The sequence below is a fragment of the Panulirus ornatus genome, chromosome 31 (genome assembly GCF_036320965.1).
Source record: "Panulirus ornatus isolate Po-2019 chromosome 31, ASM3632096v1, whole genome shotgun sequence".
NCBI classification, from domain to species: domain Eukaryota; kingdom Metazoa; phylum Arthropoda; class Malacostraca; order Decapoda; family Palinuridae; genus Panulirus; species Panulirus ornatus.
Genome location: NC_092254.1, coordinates 2,128,249 through 2,147,083, shown reverse-complemented (window position 1 = coordinate 2,147,083; position 18,835 = coordinate 2,128,249). Strand labels below are relative to the sequence as shown.

The window sequence follows — 18,835 nt, the reverse complement described above, 5'->3', positions numbered from 1 at the left end:
CGTACCGCTATCATCCACAGCGACACTGGGAAACCATTAGCCAGACTTTCAACCTTGGTAGTGACTCCTTTTCGTCTCTTTCATCACATTTTCTTTTCCTTCGAGTGAAAAATGGATGAAACAGGAAACATTCCGCCTTCCAACCTTTCTCTACAAACTCGTGATTAGACGCGGGATCTGCCGACCTCAGCGGGTGTGAAGTGGAAATTGAGAGAGAGAGAGAGAGAGAGAGAGAGAGAGAGAGAGAGAGAGACACACACACACACACACACACACGACCGTTCAGTGAGGAATCAGTCTCCCTGGCTGGTGAGGTGGGAGAGGGATCAGAGTGTATATGAAATGGCTTTTATTTATCGAGGTATCCGGTGAGGCTCAGATCCCCGGGAGGATCTACACTACCCCCTTGATCTCCCCCCACCCCACACAGCCAAGTAATCCCTCAGGAATCCTCTTTTGTAATCGCCTGGTGATTGATGGGTTAATCTTTGACCAGTACTACCAGGGTTGTGGGCCTCGCGCCTGCCTGCCTGCCTCTCTCTCTCTCTCTCTCTCTCTCTCTCTCTCTCTCTCTCTCTCTCTCTCTCTCTCTCTCTCTCTCTCTCTCTCTCTCTTTTTGCCTCTTCCCTTTACCTTGTATATATGCATCATTTTTATATACACACACACACACATACACGTCACACTATGCATACATAATGTAATTAACATTTTTCAAAGACATATAATTAAAGTTATATTTCCTCTTGTCCTTTCCTTGTACTTTATGCCTCTTTATCATTCCTAGTTATTACCTCGGCCATCCATCGTAAACACATAATTCTCATCTCCCACATAGGAAGGACTTAAGTGATTGCGTTTTTATTTCTACCATGATGAACGCCTGGTAATCTACATTGACCTTAATTATTCCTATCTCAGTTTACGATAATTGATGTTATGAAAAGCAATTAGTGTGTTAGGTGTTTTATACAACATCTTCGTCATAGTGTGGCCACAAGATGTGACTTAAAGATGTGTGTTTATGTTATATGTTTGTAACATGAGTTGTAACACCATCGCTGGTGATACTGCTTGTAACGCTGGTAGCACCAGTGGTGGTAACGCTGGTGACCCTGTTGGTAACGCGTGTAACACCTATGGTAACGCTGTCGGTTACATGGGTTGTAACAACACTGGTAACACGAGTAACAACCAATAACTCGAGTAACGTAGACGATTACGAGAGAAATAACAATAATGAGTCAAGAGCGCGGCCATCTTGCATCAACACACACACACACACCCACGCAGGCAAAAAACATGACGTGGCACCTCAATCGTGACATACTTGAAGGTCAGCGCGACCGTTACGGAGGCAGTGTGACGTGAGGTGACGCAGTGTGAGGACTGAGACAGTCAGGAGTGACCACTCGTAACAGGATATCATAAATGACCCCCAAAACTTGGACATTACCAGCGACTTGAATATGTGAGTACTTCTCTGTGAGTCTGTGTGTGTGTGTGTGTGTGTGTGTGTGTGTGTGTGTGTGTGTGTGTGTCTGTGTGAGTAGTCATTTCTCCAGGACAAATTTCAATAAAAGAGTTCTGGTGTTACATATATAATCACATGCAAGAATCACACACACACACACACACACACTTCATATTCATATATCAACTGATATCTACTCGTGCGTTCACTGATATATATATATTTACATCAGAGCTACACACGGGGAGACATGGCCAGACTGCCAAAGCGAGAAGGGGGGGGGGGGGGTGTCATGAACAGGTCCTCCCCCACTCTCTCTCTCTCTCTCTCTCTCTCTCTCTCTCTCTCTCTGACGCAGTGTCGCATGTGTGGGATTTAATATTGATAGGATTCTGAATTTTTTAATTAAAGCTTTATCCCTTCTGTGTTGATACACCTGTACTCAGACACACACACCTGCGCGTTTATATACACATGAATGCACCCAAACATATAAAAATATACGTATTCTCACACGTGCATTCACACATGCACACATTTACAGAAATACACATATATACAAGTTCAACGAGGGCACAACGCGAGTATGAAAAACTCTCCTAAATAGTAATGACATACAGACCAAACTGGTGAAGGACTATCACCTGTAAGGTTCGGGAGATTGTAATACTAATGAAAAGGTAAATGAATAACTTCCTACAGAAGTGATACAACCTCAGTGAGACAACATGGTTGTAGAGAAACAGTGTCATGTACAACAACCCTCGTAGATTTCTACGAGAGAGTGAACTCTGTCTTGGAGAAAAGTAGTTGGTTGAGTGGGCTGTTTGTATGTGGACTGTCAGAAAGCTTTTTGACACAGTCCCGCTCGGATGCTGCTCTTACAAGATGCTGGATCAGGAGGAGGCAGGGAGGAGGAGGTGGATGGAAGATGGTGTGAGGGAAGACAAGGCACACGGCAAGGCTGTCGCCCTCCTGACGTGGGTGGGACGTCATGGGTGGAGGACTACAGAGGTCCTCTCCTACAACCGTTAGTCGTCTTGATCCAAGTGAAGAATGACAAGCCAGATGGTAAGGACGTCCACCATACACACACACACACACACACACACACACACACGATAAAATCTGTCATCATAAAACTGTTCCCAAGGTTAGGTCACTACATCAGGGGATCTGTTTACTGTTGTGTCGTCTCTCTCACCCAGACCTGACCTCCCCCCCCCCCCATACTGTCTCCTGACCTTTTCCAGCCTATCAACTGACCTCCTTAGGCCATCTTCTGACCACGAGAAGACAGTCATCATAGGAGGTGACGGTGGCGAGGTTGGTGCAGTAACTTCCTTCTTGTGTGAGTGTGTGTGTGTGTGTTTCTTGCTATGATTTGTCTTCACACCTATTCTTCTCTCCATCTCTCTCTCTCAGTTCCTCATCTTCTATCTCTCTCTCTCTCTCTCTCTCTCTCTCTCTCTCTCTCTCTCTCTCTCTCTCTCTCTCTCTCTCTCCCCCAGAGAGGTTCCTGTGCGGGGCGACGTAGCTATGCAGATACCAGTGCTTCACGTCTCCCCATCATCAATTACCCAGAGCCAGACTGGACGAGATAGGAATGTTCCTCACTGACCCCCAGGACCGTGTGTACCACCAGGCTACACCAGCCCACCTCGACTACTACTATCACTACTACTACCACTACTACTACACTACTACTACCACTACTACTACTACCACTACTATCACTACTACCTACTACCACTACTACTACTATTAGCCTCAGGATCGCTGATGTAACGAACATTTACTAAGGGAATTACATCAACTATCGCCACCTCATAATGCGTAGTACACTACCCTCCATCATGGCTTCCGGCATCAGCATTACTGGTAGTGTGTGAGTCTCTGGCTGGATCAAACAGTCAGATGGACCACAAGTATCGGGTACAACCACCACACATCATCAGAGTGAAGACCTGGACCACATCGTATCATTTATGACACCAGATTACAGTCATCCTGTAATACATGACACCAGATTACAGTCATTCTGTAATACAGTCATGACATCACTACCCTGCCTCCAAACTATTCACACAGTTGTGGCTTTGTGTGAAGGCAGATTAGCTGGCCACTCCCAGGGTCTATGTAATGTTATAAAAACTGTTTCCGTAAAGCTTCCAAGCTGTGCTAAAGCTGGCATCGAGGCCACGCTGCATGACTGGGGTTCTCATGACGTTTCTTCTCCCATAACAGAGCAGAAAAATGACATAGTTCAGCAGAGGTCACTGAAGCTGTTCATATTCTGTTGCTGGTGACTATCTGGTGTGTTAACAATGTGATGTTTGAGAGTAATTACATGAAGTCAAATATATATATATATATATATATATATATATATATATATATATATATATATATATATATATATTCAGTCTCTGGATTTATATTACCATAAACTAAGTAGAACTGTTGGCAAACTAGCGACTTCATGTTATAATTTCCTTTCATAAAACTTCCATACTCCTCCAGCCCTCTCTGCTATTATCATTTAAGTGTAAATACAAAGTTTATTTCCGAATAAAGTTTAATTGGGCTGTTCTTAGCTGCAATTAGCATTTCGCTGTATGTTTTCTGTTGCCAGGCGGGGCTCAGCAGAGGTAGGCATCGTCCACCATTACAAAATACAATTAATCTTTAATGTTATTCTAAACACGATGTTAAATAACCGACATCTAAATCAAGTCGGAACTTCAGTACTTTATGAAACGCTCTGTACTCTACGGATCCCACTAACAAAGTACTTATATAAACTACTACCAACTTTCGGTGCGATTCGAATCCATGCTGGCCTGCGCGAAATCACGGTCAACAACGCTAGCCACTACACCAAAAGTGTGTGTGTGTGTGTGTGTGTGTGTGTGTGTGTGTAAAGATTGACCAAGACATCTATCTTGCAGGGTTAGAGGCTGAGACTATCGTCAAAGAGAGATGCAACAGTGTTGAAGACTGTGATTGTGCTGTACGGTAACCATGACACCCACGGCATTCATCATGGCCCTGCAGGCCTTCCTGACGCTGGTACCGAGTGGTCTGTTGCCCTACACTCGGTCTGGGGTGACAGACCGTGTGGCAAGGAGGGGGAACACCCCTTATATCGAGGCCACCACGTCCGTCAGCCCGGCCACCAGCCTTCATGTCAGCAACTCCACAGATTGTACGTCCCATCTCAGTCTCTCTGTTTACATTGGTCGTGTCTCTCCTACTTACGCAGCCTAAATGCGTACGAGAAGAAAGCAATGACCTCAATCGTAAAAAAAATAATTGTTTTCTATGATATATACATACTGACTCTTTCCCTCTCTCCTGACGACAGCGCTGACGACGCGGTGCTACGGCGTGTACGGTTGCTTCAGCATCGACCAGCCCTTCCTCTCCCTGGCCAGACCCCTCAACGTTTACCCTCTACCACTGGACGTCATCATGCCCGACCTCTGCCTGTACACCAGGGCTAACCCCAGACGCTGCCAGGTCAGTACATAGCAAGGATGGGTAGTACTACCAGGTCAGTACATAGCAAGGATAGGTAGTACTACCAGGTCAGTACATGGGAAGGACATACTAGGAGACCCTGATAACTCAGGACGAGTTGATCTAACTTCTAAAGCTAAATTGTAATTCAAATTAAGACAGTAAAGCAGGAGGCACCACCCCCATACACCTCTCCCTCTGGCTCAACGCAGAGCTGGTCAGGGGTGGCTAGGGGTTGGTCAGGAGGACTACCAGGGCTGATGATGGGGTGTTCACGGGTGGTGGTGACGATGGTAGGTGGGAGGCAGGTCAGCGGGTGTGAAGGTTAAAGGTAATTATAACATGAAATGAAGGACCATTAATATTGTTCCATGTTTTCCAACAACTCTCTCTCTCTCTCTCTCTCTCTCTCTCTCTCTCTCTCTCTCTCCAACGCTAAGCTTACTTCTAGACTACCCTTGACCTGACTGACCTGTGACTTGGCTTGTCGGCAGAGGCTGCGTGTGGGCGACCTGAGAGGCGTGCAGGGCTCTGGATTCCGTGCTGGCCGAAGGGTCAAGGTGCTGACGCATGGCTATCTGGAACATGGAGACAAGAGGTGGCTCAAGGTACTGTATTCTACTGCTGTAGCCTACTGTATTGTTTCATTGTATCCATACTGTATTGTTCGACAGTACCCTAATGTATTATGGTACTCTGGTGGGGTCGGGGTTACAGGGTCGGGTGCTTTGGGGTACATCAGACGACCCAGGGGTACAGTAGACGACCCTGGGGTACATCAGGTGACCCTGGGATACAGACGACCCTGGGTACAGTAGACGACCCTGGGGTACATCAGACGACCCTAGGGTACAGTAGACGACCCTAAGGTACAATATAACTACTCAAATACAAGTTAAATTAGACCATTAGGAAATACTTGCATATTAAGAAGGAAGATACGTGTGGCATTATAGTGTCTGTTGGAGTTGTGAATGCTGCAGACACGGGAGGTGAGGAAGAAGGAAGATAACATGAGATCTGATGGTTCATGACGTGGATAACATGAGATCTGATGGTCTATGACGTGGATAACATGAGATCTGATGGTCTATGACGTGGATAACATGAGATCTGATGGTCCATGGCGTGGTTATCTGTACTGGTGTTGTAAGAATAATGATAGAAACAGGACAACTGTACAAAAGGACATGGAAGTACAGATAACAAGAGGCCTGATGGTCCATAACGAGGTTATTTGAAGGGACAAAAATGTAATACAGGTAGGAACATGATGATGAAGCGGAAGGCACCTTCCCATCCCACCTCTCCTTCCGCCTCAACTGTCGTCAGGATAAAGACAGAAGACCTTATGAAGCTCAGGTATTTACTTAATGAAGAGATACTACCAGGGAGATGAGTTCCACACGAGTGTAGACTTTGTCTCTGCTTATACAGTTCAGCTAATTACATATATATTTTCACATGTGTGTGTAAACACATAGCGAGATGGGGATCCTGTGAGTGTAGAAATCTTAACCTGTAATGTGCAAATGGTTAATTACACACACACACACACACACACACACACACACACACACACAATCCAGGCTCCAAAACCTCTCAGCCAGCACACTTAAATTCTCCCAGCCTCCTGCAAATGGCACTCACACAGATTCCATCACACCCCGAGATCCACATCCAACCACCCCCCCCCCCCTCACTCACACACCCACCACACACTCACACACCCACCACACACTCACACACCCACCACACACTCACGCACCCACCACATACTCAATATAGGCTTCAATAATGAGTTTAAGTCTGTGTAGAGGGATGCGCGCCTTCGCCATTAGTCGCTTCGAGCAGACATTAGGCCCAGCATGAGGCCTCTTCCACCAGTGTCCCACAAGTGTGGGCTGTAGACACGTCAGGAGGGAGACGCCCGAGGGAGAAGCCCATTGGAATAGCTCGGGTTAACTCAGACTCTGGGATGTTAGGTCAGGCTAAGCTGTGTTGAGTTAGCTTATGATAAGTTAGGTTAAGTTAGGCTAGGTTTACGGTATGTTTGGTTAGGCGAGTGTAATTGAGTTTAGAAATGTTTCTCTGGGCTATGCTATGTTATATTAGATTGTCCTAGGTTAGAATAATAACCTAGGTTAGGTTAGGATAAGCTGACATAAGTCAGAAGAGCTGCTAGGTTAGGTTAGGAAAGCTCCGCATTAGGGTAAGATTTTTTTTCCTAGGCTATGCTAGGAAAGTCCCTCAGCTAAGTTAGGACAGCCACTACGCTAGCTTTAGACCGAGCAGTCTTTAGCTTGAATATTTCGTGATACAAAACACAGAATCATACAAATACAGTCTAACATTCCAGTGTTGATAAGAATCGCAGACCAAATCGTTTCCAGGATCACTGGAATTCTGGAAAGTTACTTCTGAAAACTTGGATCCTTCCAACTTGCAGGAGCTCCACCGTCCAAAGTGGAACAGGAAATGAAAGAAAGAGAAAATGTTTGTAAGGAAAGATGGAAAATAAAATGGTGAGTTAAAAGTGATTTAATATGCTTCACTAATGACCAGAAAAGGTTTGGTGTTATATAAATCATTTCCTCTTTTGTCTGATCAGCAAGTCATTTATGGTTGCTTCGAAAGACAGACGAACACTGGCGTTCAAAAAACTTTTTTTTGTGAACTATAAAAGCGAACACACATGTGCTATTTTTTAGCGACAATCTAGTTTGGGAAGAGGAGGACTGAATACAAAGAAGACAAATAATCGTGAAAGTTTTAAGAAATGATACATATGTCACCGTTAACTGTATTGAAGAAATGGAGATCGATGGTGGAAAATATTTCTGAACGTTCTATATAGCAAGTAAACCAACGGCGATTGCTTTCTATATTCTATAAAATCAGAGTGTGTTTGGCGAGTGTTGGCGGGGCCCGGAGTGAGCTGTGGTGAAGCGGGAAAGTAATTGTTGAAGCGTGGAGGACGGTGGGTCACCTCTGCCAGTGTTGACACTCGTGTTGGGCCGTGTGGTGGTGCACACATACCACACACACACACACACACACACACACACACAGGGGCGCTGCAGGGGAAGGTTTATTGGAGGAGATGGGAAGAGGGGAAGGAAGGAGGGAGAAATAAGAGAACAAGAAAAGAAAAATGTGGGAAAAAATGTGTGAGGCAGATAGACAGGAACACGGCATATCCTGCCTGAAGAGGGACACAACACACTGCATTCCTGCAGAAGGTACACACACCAGGCCCCGCCCCCACCCACCCGGGCAGGAAGCAGTCGCCAGACAGCCTCCTCCTTCAGGAAGTACCTCCCTTCTAACGTAGGTTCCTCCTCCCCCCCCAGCAGAAGATGGTGCAGGAGTTCCTTCAGTACGACGACCTCAATGTTGTCGTCCTGGACTGGCTGTCGGCCTCGGGCCCGCCCTACACCCAGGCTGTGGCCAACATACGACTGCTGGGGGCCATACTGGGCCACTTCCTGCTGGATCTGAAGGTCAGTAATGATGGTGGTAGCTTGATCTGAAGGTTAGTAGTCGTGGTGGTAGTAGTTGTGGTGGTAGAGATACACTATGCTGCTGGTGAGATTGGTGGCAGAACTTAAAAAAAAAAAGTAGAAATCTCTTGAGTTTGTTTCATCATGTGTGGATGTGCGGACCATGAGATCATCATATTTGTCCTGGAGGCGTTGCTCTCGGGTCAAGAGACCTTCGCTAAAGGACGCATCGAGTCTGAGGGACGACCCAGCTACCCTGACGTCATCTGGATGCATTATGTGTGGTGGTGAGTGGGCAGAGAGGCGCTCTTCCAGTGATCTGGGAAATCACACGTCCGTGGGTTCGAACCTCTCGGGCGAAACAGACAAGGACAGACAAGAAGCGAGACAGACAATCACAGACAAAGAGCCAGACAAAGAAGCACGTATCAACACATGTACAGACAGTAACAGACACGAAGGAAATTCTTTAACAAACCCACTATCATGATTTTCTGATGACCCACATACTGTACTCGTATTTCTTGTTATGCAAAGAACATCCTTATCAGTTTGTTATGTATGGCCTAACATGCCACGTCCTCACACCACGATACTCATCCAATAAACATCACAAGTTTGACGCGTTTCTAGATTCCATTTACTGGAAGGGACGGTTATAAAGTTTGTATAATATATTTAGAAAATATTTTATCGTTATTGAAAATATACATCTACTTAGACCAATTAATCTACATGTTTAATATTGCTCTTCCAGAGTTTTTGACTTGGAAAGGTTTACACTTGGATATCTCGAAGGTATTAAATCATGCTTTGTTTTCACCTCGTAAATACTGAAGCTATTGCTAAAGGTGTGTGCATGTGTGTGTGTGTGTGTGTGTGTGTGTGTGTGTGTGTGTGTGTGTGTGTGAGGTATACACAACCGACCATTGAGCGAAGCATCGGTATGCAAAACACATCACCAACTGTGGAAGGTTTGGCAAGCTGGAGCCGGGCCTCCCCCACACTGATGGCTCACACACTCAAGTCCAACTCGCCCTTAACTGTCGGGGGCTTCCCTCTAAATCTAAAGTGACCCTTTACACTCAAACTCCTTCTCTAAATTCAAAGTACACCCTGAAACATTCGAAGTTCTCCTCTAAATCTAAAGTCTCTCGATAGTTAAAAGTTTTCCCTCTCCCTAGATCTACCACTTGACCCTAACTGCCGAGTGTGGTTATATAACACTGTGTCCCAGCTGACCTTTGACCCCCACGGTGATGATGGCCACAACCTCCTGATGCAGTACACAGACGACCCCTGGGATACACTGGCCCTCGCAGGGTAACGTGGGATACGAGGGGCCGAGATGGACTCCCAGACTTCCCACGTTATCCAACTACCGTACCACGAATGGCCCTCGTTACGTTTTATCCGTTACGAGCCACTATCCCCACCCCTCCCACGTCACGTCATAGATCCTCACTGGCCGTAAAGAATAGAAGTGTTTTTTTCAAGGCTAGAAAAAAAAAAAACGCTGGATATTGTTTTTTTTTCTTAAAGGATTTATGCCACACATTGGATAAATGGGTTTTATTACAGATAAAGGTTGTGTTATGGGTACAAAGTACAAGTTGTTTCAGTTACAGATGGTGTTGTTCAGGTTGTGTTACACAGGTTGTGCTGTACAACATATGTTACAGATCCTCTTATAGAGACTATGTTATAGATGCTGTGTTGTAGAAGTTGTGTTACATAGGCTTTGTTACAGACCGTGTCTTATAGAGGCTATGTTATACAGGTTGTGTTACAGAGCCTGTGATATAGAGGTTGTATCATACAGGCTGTGTTATACGGCCTGTGTTATAGAGGTTGTGTGAAGGGTACAGTCTCAAGTTGTACCACACACAACACAATGGATAACTAAGACCACGTGTTCTGTCTCTCTCTCTCCTCACAATGTATAACGAAGACCACGTGTTCAGTCTCTCTCTCCCTCCCTCCCCTACAGGAGACGGTGGGCGTCCTTCCGAGCCACGTGCACGTGGTGGGTCACAGCCTGGGGGCCCACCTGGCCGGGTACACGGGGCATTACCTGCGGGCAAGAGGAGAAGCCCTGGGCCGCATCACAGGTATCTGGTACACTAGTATAGCGACACAGGTCGTGGGGCTGAGCACAGGTAGCAGGGAGGAACCATGGGTAGTTGGGGCAGAAGCACAGGTAGTAGGGAAGGCACTTGTGATTTAACCTGAAAGAATCTAAGTTGACCCAACATGACCTAATATAAACTCTTAATTGACCCCCTGACCCCCCACTTGACCTGCCAAACCCTCACTTGACCTGAACAGTAATATGACCTCACCTTAACCTAACCACTTATAGCATCTAGTTTGACCTGACCCTTGACCTCTGACCTGCAGGCCTTGACCCGGCTGAGCCGTACTTCGAGGGGACGGACGCCGTCGTCCGTCTGGACGCCACGGACGCAACGTTTGTGGACGTCATTCACACGGACGCTGGACCAATACTCACTGGAGGTATGGCGTGTAGCTGATTGGATGAGGATCCTAGTGTGTCATGAAACACCGTTCGTGCTGAGCAGCGACTTCACAACACTGTGTACTGAGTATCTTGACGAAACGGCAGTGTACTGAGCAGTGTGAATGCTTCTGTGTAACACTGGATACGATACACAGGCTTGGTCTGCCAGTATATGCAAATTAGGTGGTCCAGACGCACGCCTGTCTTTTTATCCTTTCATCTTAGCCGTCTACACAGTCTCTTAAATCTGTCTAAAACCCCTCATCATCTTTATCATCATCTTCATCTTTATCAACTTTATCATCATCTTTATCATCATCAATACCATCTCTTTCTTCTTTTCGTCATCACCACTACCACCTCCCAATACCCATCTATCTTCTCCATCTTCTTCTTCCTCTCTGTTACACTCGGCCTTTTAAATCTTCCAGTCCATTTTCACATTTGTGTCCTTTTTCACCCACAGGTCTGGGAATGCTCCAGTCCGTCGGCCATATAGACTTCTACCCCAACGGTGGAATTACCATGCCAGGCTGTGGGGAGCACTTTGTTGACTCCGTGGCCAAGGAGCAGGGAAACATCCCTTACGGTAAGGTCACCTTAAGGTCATATTTGGGGACAGGGGAAAGGAAGGTCTTGGTCCTGATGATGGGGTCACACAGCCTCCCATACGGTCAAGCATGAGCGAGATCAAATATATGGTTTGGTCATAATCCTATGGAAGGTCAAGACCTGTACAGTAAGGTCAAAGCCCTAAACAAATGATCACAGCCCGTAAGGTCAGAGGAATCAAGGCTGGACTCTGGCCAGGGTGATAATAGTAAGGTCCAGGACCTTTCTGTAAGGACACTGCCTTCTTTTTTTCAAGCTCAGAGCCTTACTTAAGGTCAAGACCTTTTCTGAGGTCAAATCCTTTTCTTGTAAGACCAAGGAACTTCTGTAAGGCCAAGTCTCATACTGAAGGTCACAAGGACTATTTTGATAAATGATTTACAATCATTACCGAATAAGATAAATGGTAATAATGTTTTGCAGCAAAATACATATATAATTTATTGTCAGTTTTCATATTTATCAAGTTACTTCCCCACCAACCTAACTGATTACGTTACTTTCCATAGATCAAAATTATTGAGCTACTTCTTACAAAACACAAATCATTTTTTGAGAAACATTTGATTAAATTACTTTTTTACAACGATGAAAATTAAGAAGTTATTTTTCTTTTCCTTGTGATACACATACAGAAAAAATCGCTGTGTCGATATCTCGTATGAGGATTTCTCGCACAGATCTCGAGAAATCTCCTAAAAAATCTGAAAAAGAATATAATGCCTTCTAGTTCGTCAGTTCCCTGGCAACCGTTTGATCAGCTGAGCCACTTTTCTCCTGGATATCGTATCTTAAATCCCATCAAATGCCCCTCACAAAGCCGCTCATGATTCCAGAAATGATTTCAAGTCATCCACTTCCTACTGATGAGATTTTACCTAGACTTGGATGGAATACGAAAATCCCCTTAATGAAATCACGCCAGTGTTAAAGCATCTCCATAAATCCCTCTAATATTAGCAAATCCCTTCCCAAAATCCTGTTGAAGTTGGGTCTAAATCCCCTTCCCTCCCTCCCTCTCTCTCTCCTCACAGGCCTGCGTCGCTTCATCGGCTGTAATCATATCCGATCATATGAGTACTTCACGGAATCCATCAACAGCGGGTGCCCCTTCCTCTCCATCGAGTGTGGCACGTGGGAGGACTACTGGAGGGGCCTGTGCTGGCAGTGTGGGCAGGAGTGGGCCAGATGTGCCAGGATGGGCGCGCATGCTGACACCTCCCTCAACCACAGCGCCCACACCGACCCTCTCCACGGCGGCGGATCCTCCTCCACCTCCTCCACCTCCTCCGAGGGGAGGAAGATGTACCTCATCACTGCAGACGACAGCCCCTTCTGTAGTAAGCTCAGAGAGAGAGAGAGAGAGAGAGAGAGAGAGAGAGAGAGAGAGAGAGAGAGAGAGAGAGAGAGAGAGAGAGAGAGAGAGAGAGAGACAAGACTCAGGCGTTGAGTCTCTCGCATCATGATGCGTCCCTGGCCACAGACTACAGTAATATGTGGTCATCAAACCACAGCTTACGCGGCTTTCCACTCTCCCCAAGCACCAGGCGTAATGGCCCCCTCTCCCCTCTCCCCGGTAGCACGACGGCACGGCCCACGGACACGACGGTACGACCACTGGGTATGATGGATGACCTCACCACTTGACGAGGTGGTCGTACCGTCATGCTCAAGCGTCGTACTGTCGTGTTGAAAGGGTTGAGAGAGATACGACTGTGATACGTGAGCCACGTGACATGTCGTGGTGTTATGTATGTATTGTGGTTTATGTCTTTTATTTGGCAAGAATTCCACACACACACACACACACACACACACACACGAGTGCAATGCTCTCGCCTTGTAGCACACCAACAACAAGTGCGACTTGTAAGTACAACTTGCACTTACAGACAGTGCTCACACACAGTGCTCTCACACAGTGCTCACAGACAGTGCTCACACACAGTGCTCACACACAGTGCTCACACACAGTGCTCTCACACAGTGCTCTCACACAGTGCCCACGGGCTGCTCACACACAATGGAGGTTTCCCTATCTCGACATTCGACAAAATTAGGAAAAAAAATAAATACCAATTTGGTCAAATTATTAACATTACATACCATGACTTGTATATCCTTTCGTAATGCTTCCTTCTGCCGACATGACCCATCACTACCACACCTCCCCAGTCCCTTATCACCCCCATCTGCCCGCTGACCTCAACACCACTACCCAAACCATACCCTATGATCTGACCTGACCCTTATAACCCGCCCTAAAACCCCAGATGACCACCTAGACCCTTACCTGACTCCCACGTGACCTTCCAAAACACGACATGATCCCTAGATGACCCCGACCTGACCCCCCTACCCCAGACGAGCGCAGCTGACCTCGACCTTGCCCTTGCAGCTTACCACCACCGGGTCAGCGTCGTGATGTCCTTCACCAGGCAGGCCAGACAACATGGGGGAGACATGGGTGTATTCTACCTCTCTCTCTTCGGCTCCCACGGCGCCTCCAGACGTATCAAGCTGAACCAGGAGTACGTGAGAGACTGACTGACTGTGGGTGTTGAAGCTGTGGGAGAGCTGTGGGATGGGTGTTGACCGAGGTGTATGTAATTCGAATGGCAAACAGAAGGTGTAGGTTTGAACAGGGAGGCGATAATGGAGACCTTGGGGTGGTTATATACGTAAGAGTATGGTATAGATGCATGTCTATGTGCTTGTAACTGTGTTTATATTCATGGTTAATGATGTATGTATCTGTCTATTACAAATCTATCATCTAACCTATTCGCTGTAGAGTGGATGAGATAGATAGAGCCTCTGAAATACGTGTCAACATCTACTCAAAGCCTTTCCGTTCCACTGCGTTCCCTCCGCCAGGGAGATCTTCTTCGAACCCGGCAACGTCTACACGTACATGATCGGGACGGCGGACCTGGGCCACCTGCAGTACGTCCTGCTGGAGTGGGTATACGTCACGGCTTACTACAACCCTCTCGCCTGGCGCCTCCTGTCGCAATCCGTCGTCTACATCAACCGGATTCACATAGACTCCATCGAAATGCAGGAGAGGTGCGTCACCCTTAGTGTCTGTCTCTAATGGTAAACGTCAGTTGGACTTCCAGTGATTCTACATTGTCTACTGGTGCAACACCATATCTTCACAAGTTCCACAGTGTGTTATGCTCTCATGTTATGCCACATGTCTTCACATGTTCCATAGTGTGTTATGCTCTCACATGTTATGCCACATGTCTTCACATGTTCCATAGTGTGTTATGCTCTCATGTGATGCCACATGTCTTCACATGTTCCACAGTGTGTTATGCTCTCACATGTGATGCCACATGTCTCTATGTGGCCACATGGTAAATGCTGATGTGACCAGACGGTAAGAATTGAGGTGATCATGAATTCATGTCCCACTGAAGTCGGAACTTGTGTCTTGTTGTTCTTGGAAAAAATGAATTCCACAGGAGGCATACACAAGTGTGGTCTTCGACAGCTTCGCTCCTCCTGAACACAAGTTCTGTGGCCTGGAATTGTCTCTCTTGTTTTCCAGTAAGAACCGTTGGACTGAACTTAGTTTTCTTGCTTTCCATGAACGAGTTCTCTATCCTAGACGTGCTCTGCTTAATTTCCAGGCCCAAAACCTGCCGAATGGACTAGTAGTCTTTCCTTTCCAGGCACGGGTTCTGAGGTCTGGACCTGCTATTCTTATTTTCCAGGCACGGGTTTTGAGGTCTGGACATGGCATTCTACCTTTCAGGGTAAGGCATCTGAGGCTTGGACATGGCCCCTCTATTTTCCAGGCACGGATTTTTCTGCTTGGACATACACTGTGGCTTTCCAGGCACGAATTGTGAGTCTTGTACATGTCAGTCTTGCTTTCCAGGGGCGGGGTTTCAGACATGGACATGTTTTTTTTAAGTCTGCCTCCGAACTCTGAAGCCTGGACATGTCCCTCCCCCCGACCCCTCCTCTCTCTTTTTTTTCCCAGCCGAGATCTGCGGACTGGACATACTTTTGTTTTTCCAGGTATGAGTTCTGTGGGTTGGATATGCCCTTCAGGTCCGGCACGCAGAGGCAGCTGGAGTGGCAGCCGGTGTGTCCTGGGCAGGAGCCTCCTCCTGGAGCTTCCATCCTCGGCACCATCATTAACTTCGACGTGGAGGACACCATCAACAACAACATCGCCACAGTCAACAGTGGCCTCAATAGCTTGGGAAATGGTCAGCTCATCAATAATCTGGCCTCCTCGGCCAACCAGGCGGCCAGGGAGATCATGGAGAACGCCAGGGAGATCATGGAGAACGCCAGGAGAAGGATAGGCGTTCATAAAAAGAGAAGGATGAAGGACAAGATCGGAGAACTCGGCAGGTGGTGGAGAACAAGGAAAGTCTGGAAGTTCTTCGGCGGCTGGAACGAGAGGAAAAGTAGTCAAAGAGGCTAAAGTAGAGTGGCGTCCTGGAACACTGAGTGGGAGGACCTGGAACACTGAGTGAGAGGGCCGGGAACATTGAGTAAGAGGGCCTGGAACATGAAGTGAGAGGGCCTGGAACACTGAGTGGGAGGCCCTGGAACATGGAGTGAGAGGGCCTGGAACATGAAGTGAGAGGGCCGGGAACATTGAGTAAGAGGGCCTGGAACACTGAGTGGGAGGCCCTGGAACATGGAGTGAGAGGGCCTGGAACATGAAGTGAGAGGGCCGGGAACATGGAGTGAGAGGGCCTGGAACATGAAGTGAGAGGGCCGGGAACATTGAGTAAGAGGGCCTGGAACACTGAGTGGGAGGCCCTGGAACATGGAGTGAGAGGGCCTGGAACATGGAGTGAGAGGGCCTGGAACATGGAGTGAGAGGGCCTGGAACATGGAGTGAGAGGGCCTGGAACATGGAGTGAGAGGGCCTGGAACATGGAGTGAGAGGGCCTGGAACATGGAGTGAGAGGGCCTGGAACATGGAGTGAGAGGGCCTGGAACATGGAGTGAGAGGGCCTGGAACATGGAGTGAGAGGGCCTGGAACATGGAGTGAGAGGGCCTGGAACATTAACATATTTCCATGCATGGAGGAAAGACAGTAATGGCAAGCGCCTCCTGCCTGGGGAAAGCTGCTGGCAAGCGGAAAACTGCAAGGGAAGGATGCTAAGCCACACTGTTTACCCTGGCTCTTCTGAGGAGGGAAACGAGACGAAGTAAACTGATACACATCCAAGTGAATCGTAAAACTGACTAGCGAGAGAGAGAGAGAGAGAGAGAGAGAGAGAGAGAGAGAGAGAGAGAGAGAGAGAGAGAGAGAGAGAGAGAGAGAGTGATTTCTTCCTCCTCCCACCCTCTCCCCGAGCGGACTCGTGCAGTGGTTCCATCTAGCGGCTGCAGGGCGCACCAAGCGATCCATAACACCTCCCATCCAACAAACCCTCCGCTGTTCTCTCTCTCTCTCTCTCTCTCTCTCTCTCTCTCTCTCTCTCTCTCTCTCTCTCTCTCTCTCTCTCTCTCCCCACCCCCCCTTTCATCCCCCCAACACACACAACCAACGTCCACCTCCCATCACTACAATTAACCAGTTTCCATTATAAACTTTGTTAAATAATAAACGGCTAAAAAGATAAACATATCCATCAATACAGGCTCCAGTAAAGCTGACACATATAAAAAAAACTATTGTGCATTTATATCTATAATATGTCACCAACAATTTCCTGTATAATTTGATGTTATCAATTTTCTTCACTCGACGTGTGATTCATCATCCCGTTTTCTAATGCTCGCATGTAAAATATTCATTTTCATAAATATTTATGTATGTATCGGACCATATCAATAAGACACTAGGCATCTCATTCCATATACCTGTCAATTCATATCTATTAATCATACCATTCAATAACACGCATATGCTTAGCGTTACAACTCTATAAATAAAAATGTATTTTCAATAAAATATATTCTCAATGTACATGTCCTTTTACGCCAAAATTTCCCTTGAGGAAAAACTCAGCAAACGAGATTATGGCTGAAAATTGGTGTGAATGTGTCCCCTAACTCACAACACAAGCATACCTGGTCTCAGTGAAACCATTAATTGGTACTAAATGCGACCATTTGATCAGAAATGGGATGTGGTAGGAAACTGGACCATTTACTCACAACAGAAGTGAAGGTGGTCCTAAACAGGGTCGTTATATCAAACTACAACTGAAACAGTTGCCATCATCGCCATAACCTGAGTGTAATTGGTTCTAATTGGGAGCCATTACCTCACGAGCATAAATATATCGAATGTAAAATGGGACACCATTAACTCGGAACACAAATCTAACTATTTCTAAACGGGACAAATTAAGACAATAAATGTACCTGGTTCTGGATGGGACCATTAACTGAAAGCACAAGTGTAACAGACCCTAAATGAGGCCATCAGCTCAGGACCAAAGCACAGATGGTCTTCACACGTGGTCTTCTCTGAGGGCAGAGTCGTGGGTAGACCAAGCATATTAATACAATACTTTCTAAAGTTCTTGCAAGTGATGGGAAAGGTTTAACAAACTACTACAACTTATACTACTAATAAAGTAGGTGTGGGAGGAGTACTTATGAGGTGTGGGAGGAATACTTATGAGGATATTTTTGCTATATGACGAGGCTAAGGCCTGCGCGTACCGCCCACCACATATACCCTGTGTTCCCAGGTAGTTACCCAACCAAGTGCAGCTCTGATCGCGTGAGAAGCGGTGGTCCCGACGTGGCATGGTCGTTGTGTGTGTGTGTGTGTGTGAGAGAGAGAGAGAGAGAGAGAGAGAGAGAGAGAGAGAGAGAGAGAGAGAGACTCCAGTAATAGATAGAGTGGAAGTAATTATGTTCCACAGATAGAGAAAAAGAATGACCTCAGTCAACAATACTTCCAATAACTTCACAACAGAAAATGGAAAGCACAGAGAAGACAGTGAGGGTGTAAACAGAGCGGAAACATGGAAGATTTAATATGATAATTTTACGACTTCACTGTAGTCTGTTGGGTCGTAAAAGGATGATTTGTACTTGTAATACATTACTTAACTCGACCAATGCATGTTCATACCAGACAATAAACACGTCTCCTCGGATTCGACCCGTGCAGTGCTGCCATCTATTGGTTGTAAGGGACACTGTACGATCCATAACATCGATCACCATCGTCTCGCAAATGTTAAAAGTTTCCAGCATTG

General features: G+C 46.5%; 1 protein-coding gene across 3 annotated transcripts; it reads left to right on the top strand.

Annotated features, from left to right (window-relative positions):
* The first annotated feature begins 1,331 nt into the window (after positions 1-1,331).
* On the top strand, positions 1,332-18,484 carry LOC139758676 (pancreatic triacylglycerol lipase-like). Of its 3 annotated transcripts, none has more exons than XM_071680266.1 (12): positions 1,332-1,471; positions 4,426-4,682; positions 4,842-4,996; positions 5,491-5,604; positions 8,353-8,499; positions 10,490-10,610; positions 10,900-11,016; positions 11,487-11,609; positions 12,667-12,972; positions 14,031-14,163; positions 14,510-14,701; positions 15,668-18,484. In XM_071680266.1, exons 2-12 carry the CDS (start codon positions 4,499-4,501, stop codon positions 16,080-16,082), a joined length of 2,007 nt encoding a protein of 668 aa, XP_071536367.1. In that variant the 5' UTR covers positions 1,332-1,471; positions 4,426-4,498; the 3' UTR covers positions 16,083-18,484. The 3 variants fall into 3 exon arrangements, with proteins under 3 accessions (XP_071536367.1, XP_071536366.1, XP_071536368.1); XM_071680265.1 differs by having other exon boundaries at positions 8,350-8,499; XM_071680267.1 differs by lacking the exon at positions 8,353-8,499.
* Positions 18,485-18,835: the final 351 nt, after the last annotated feature.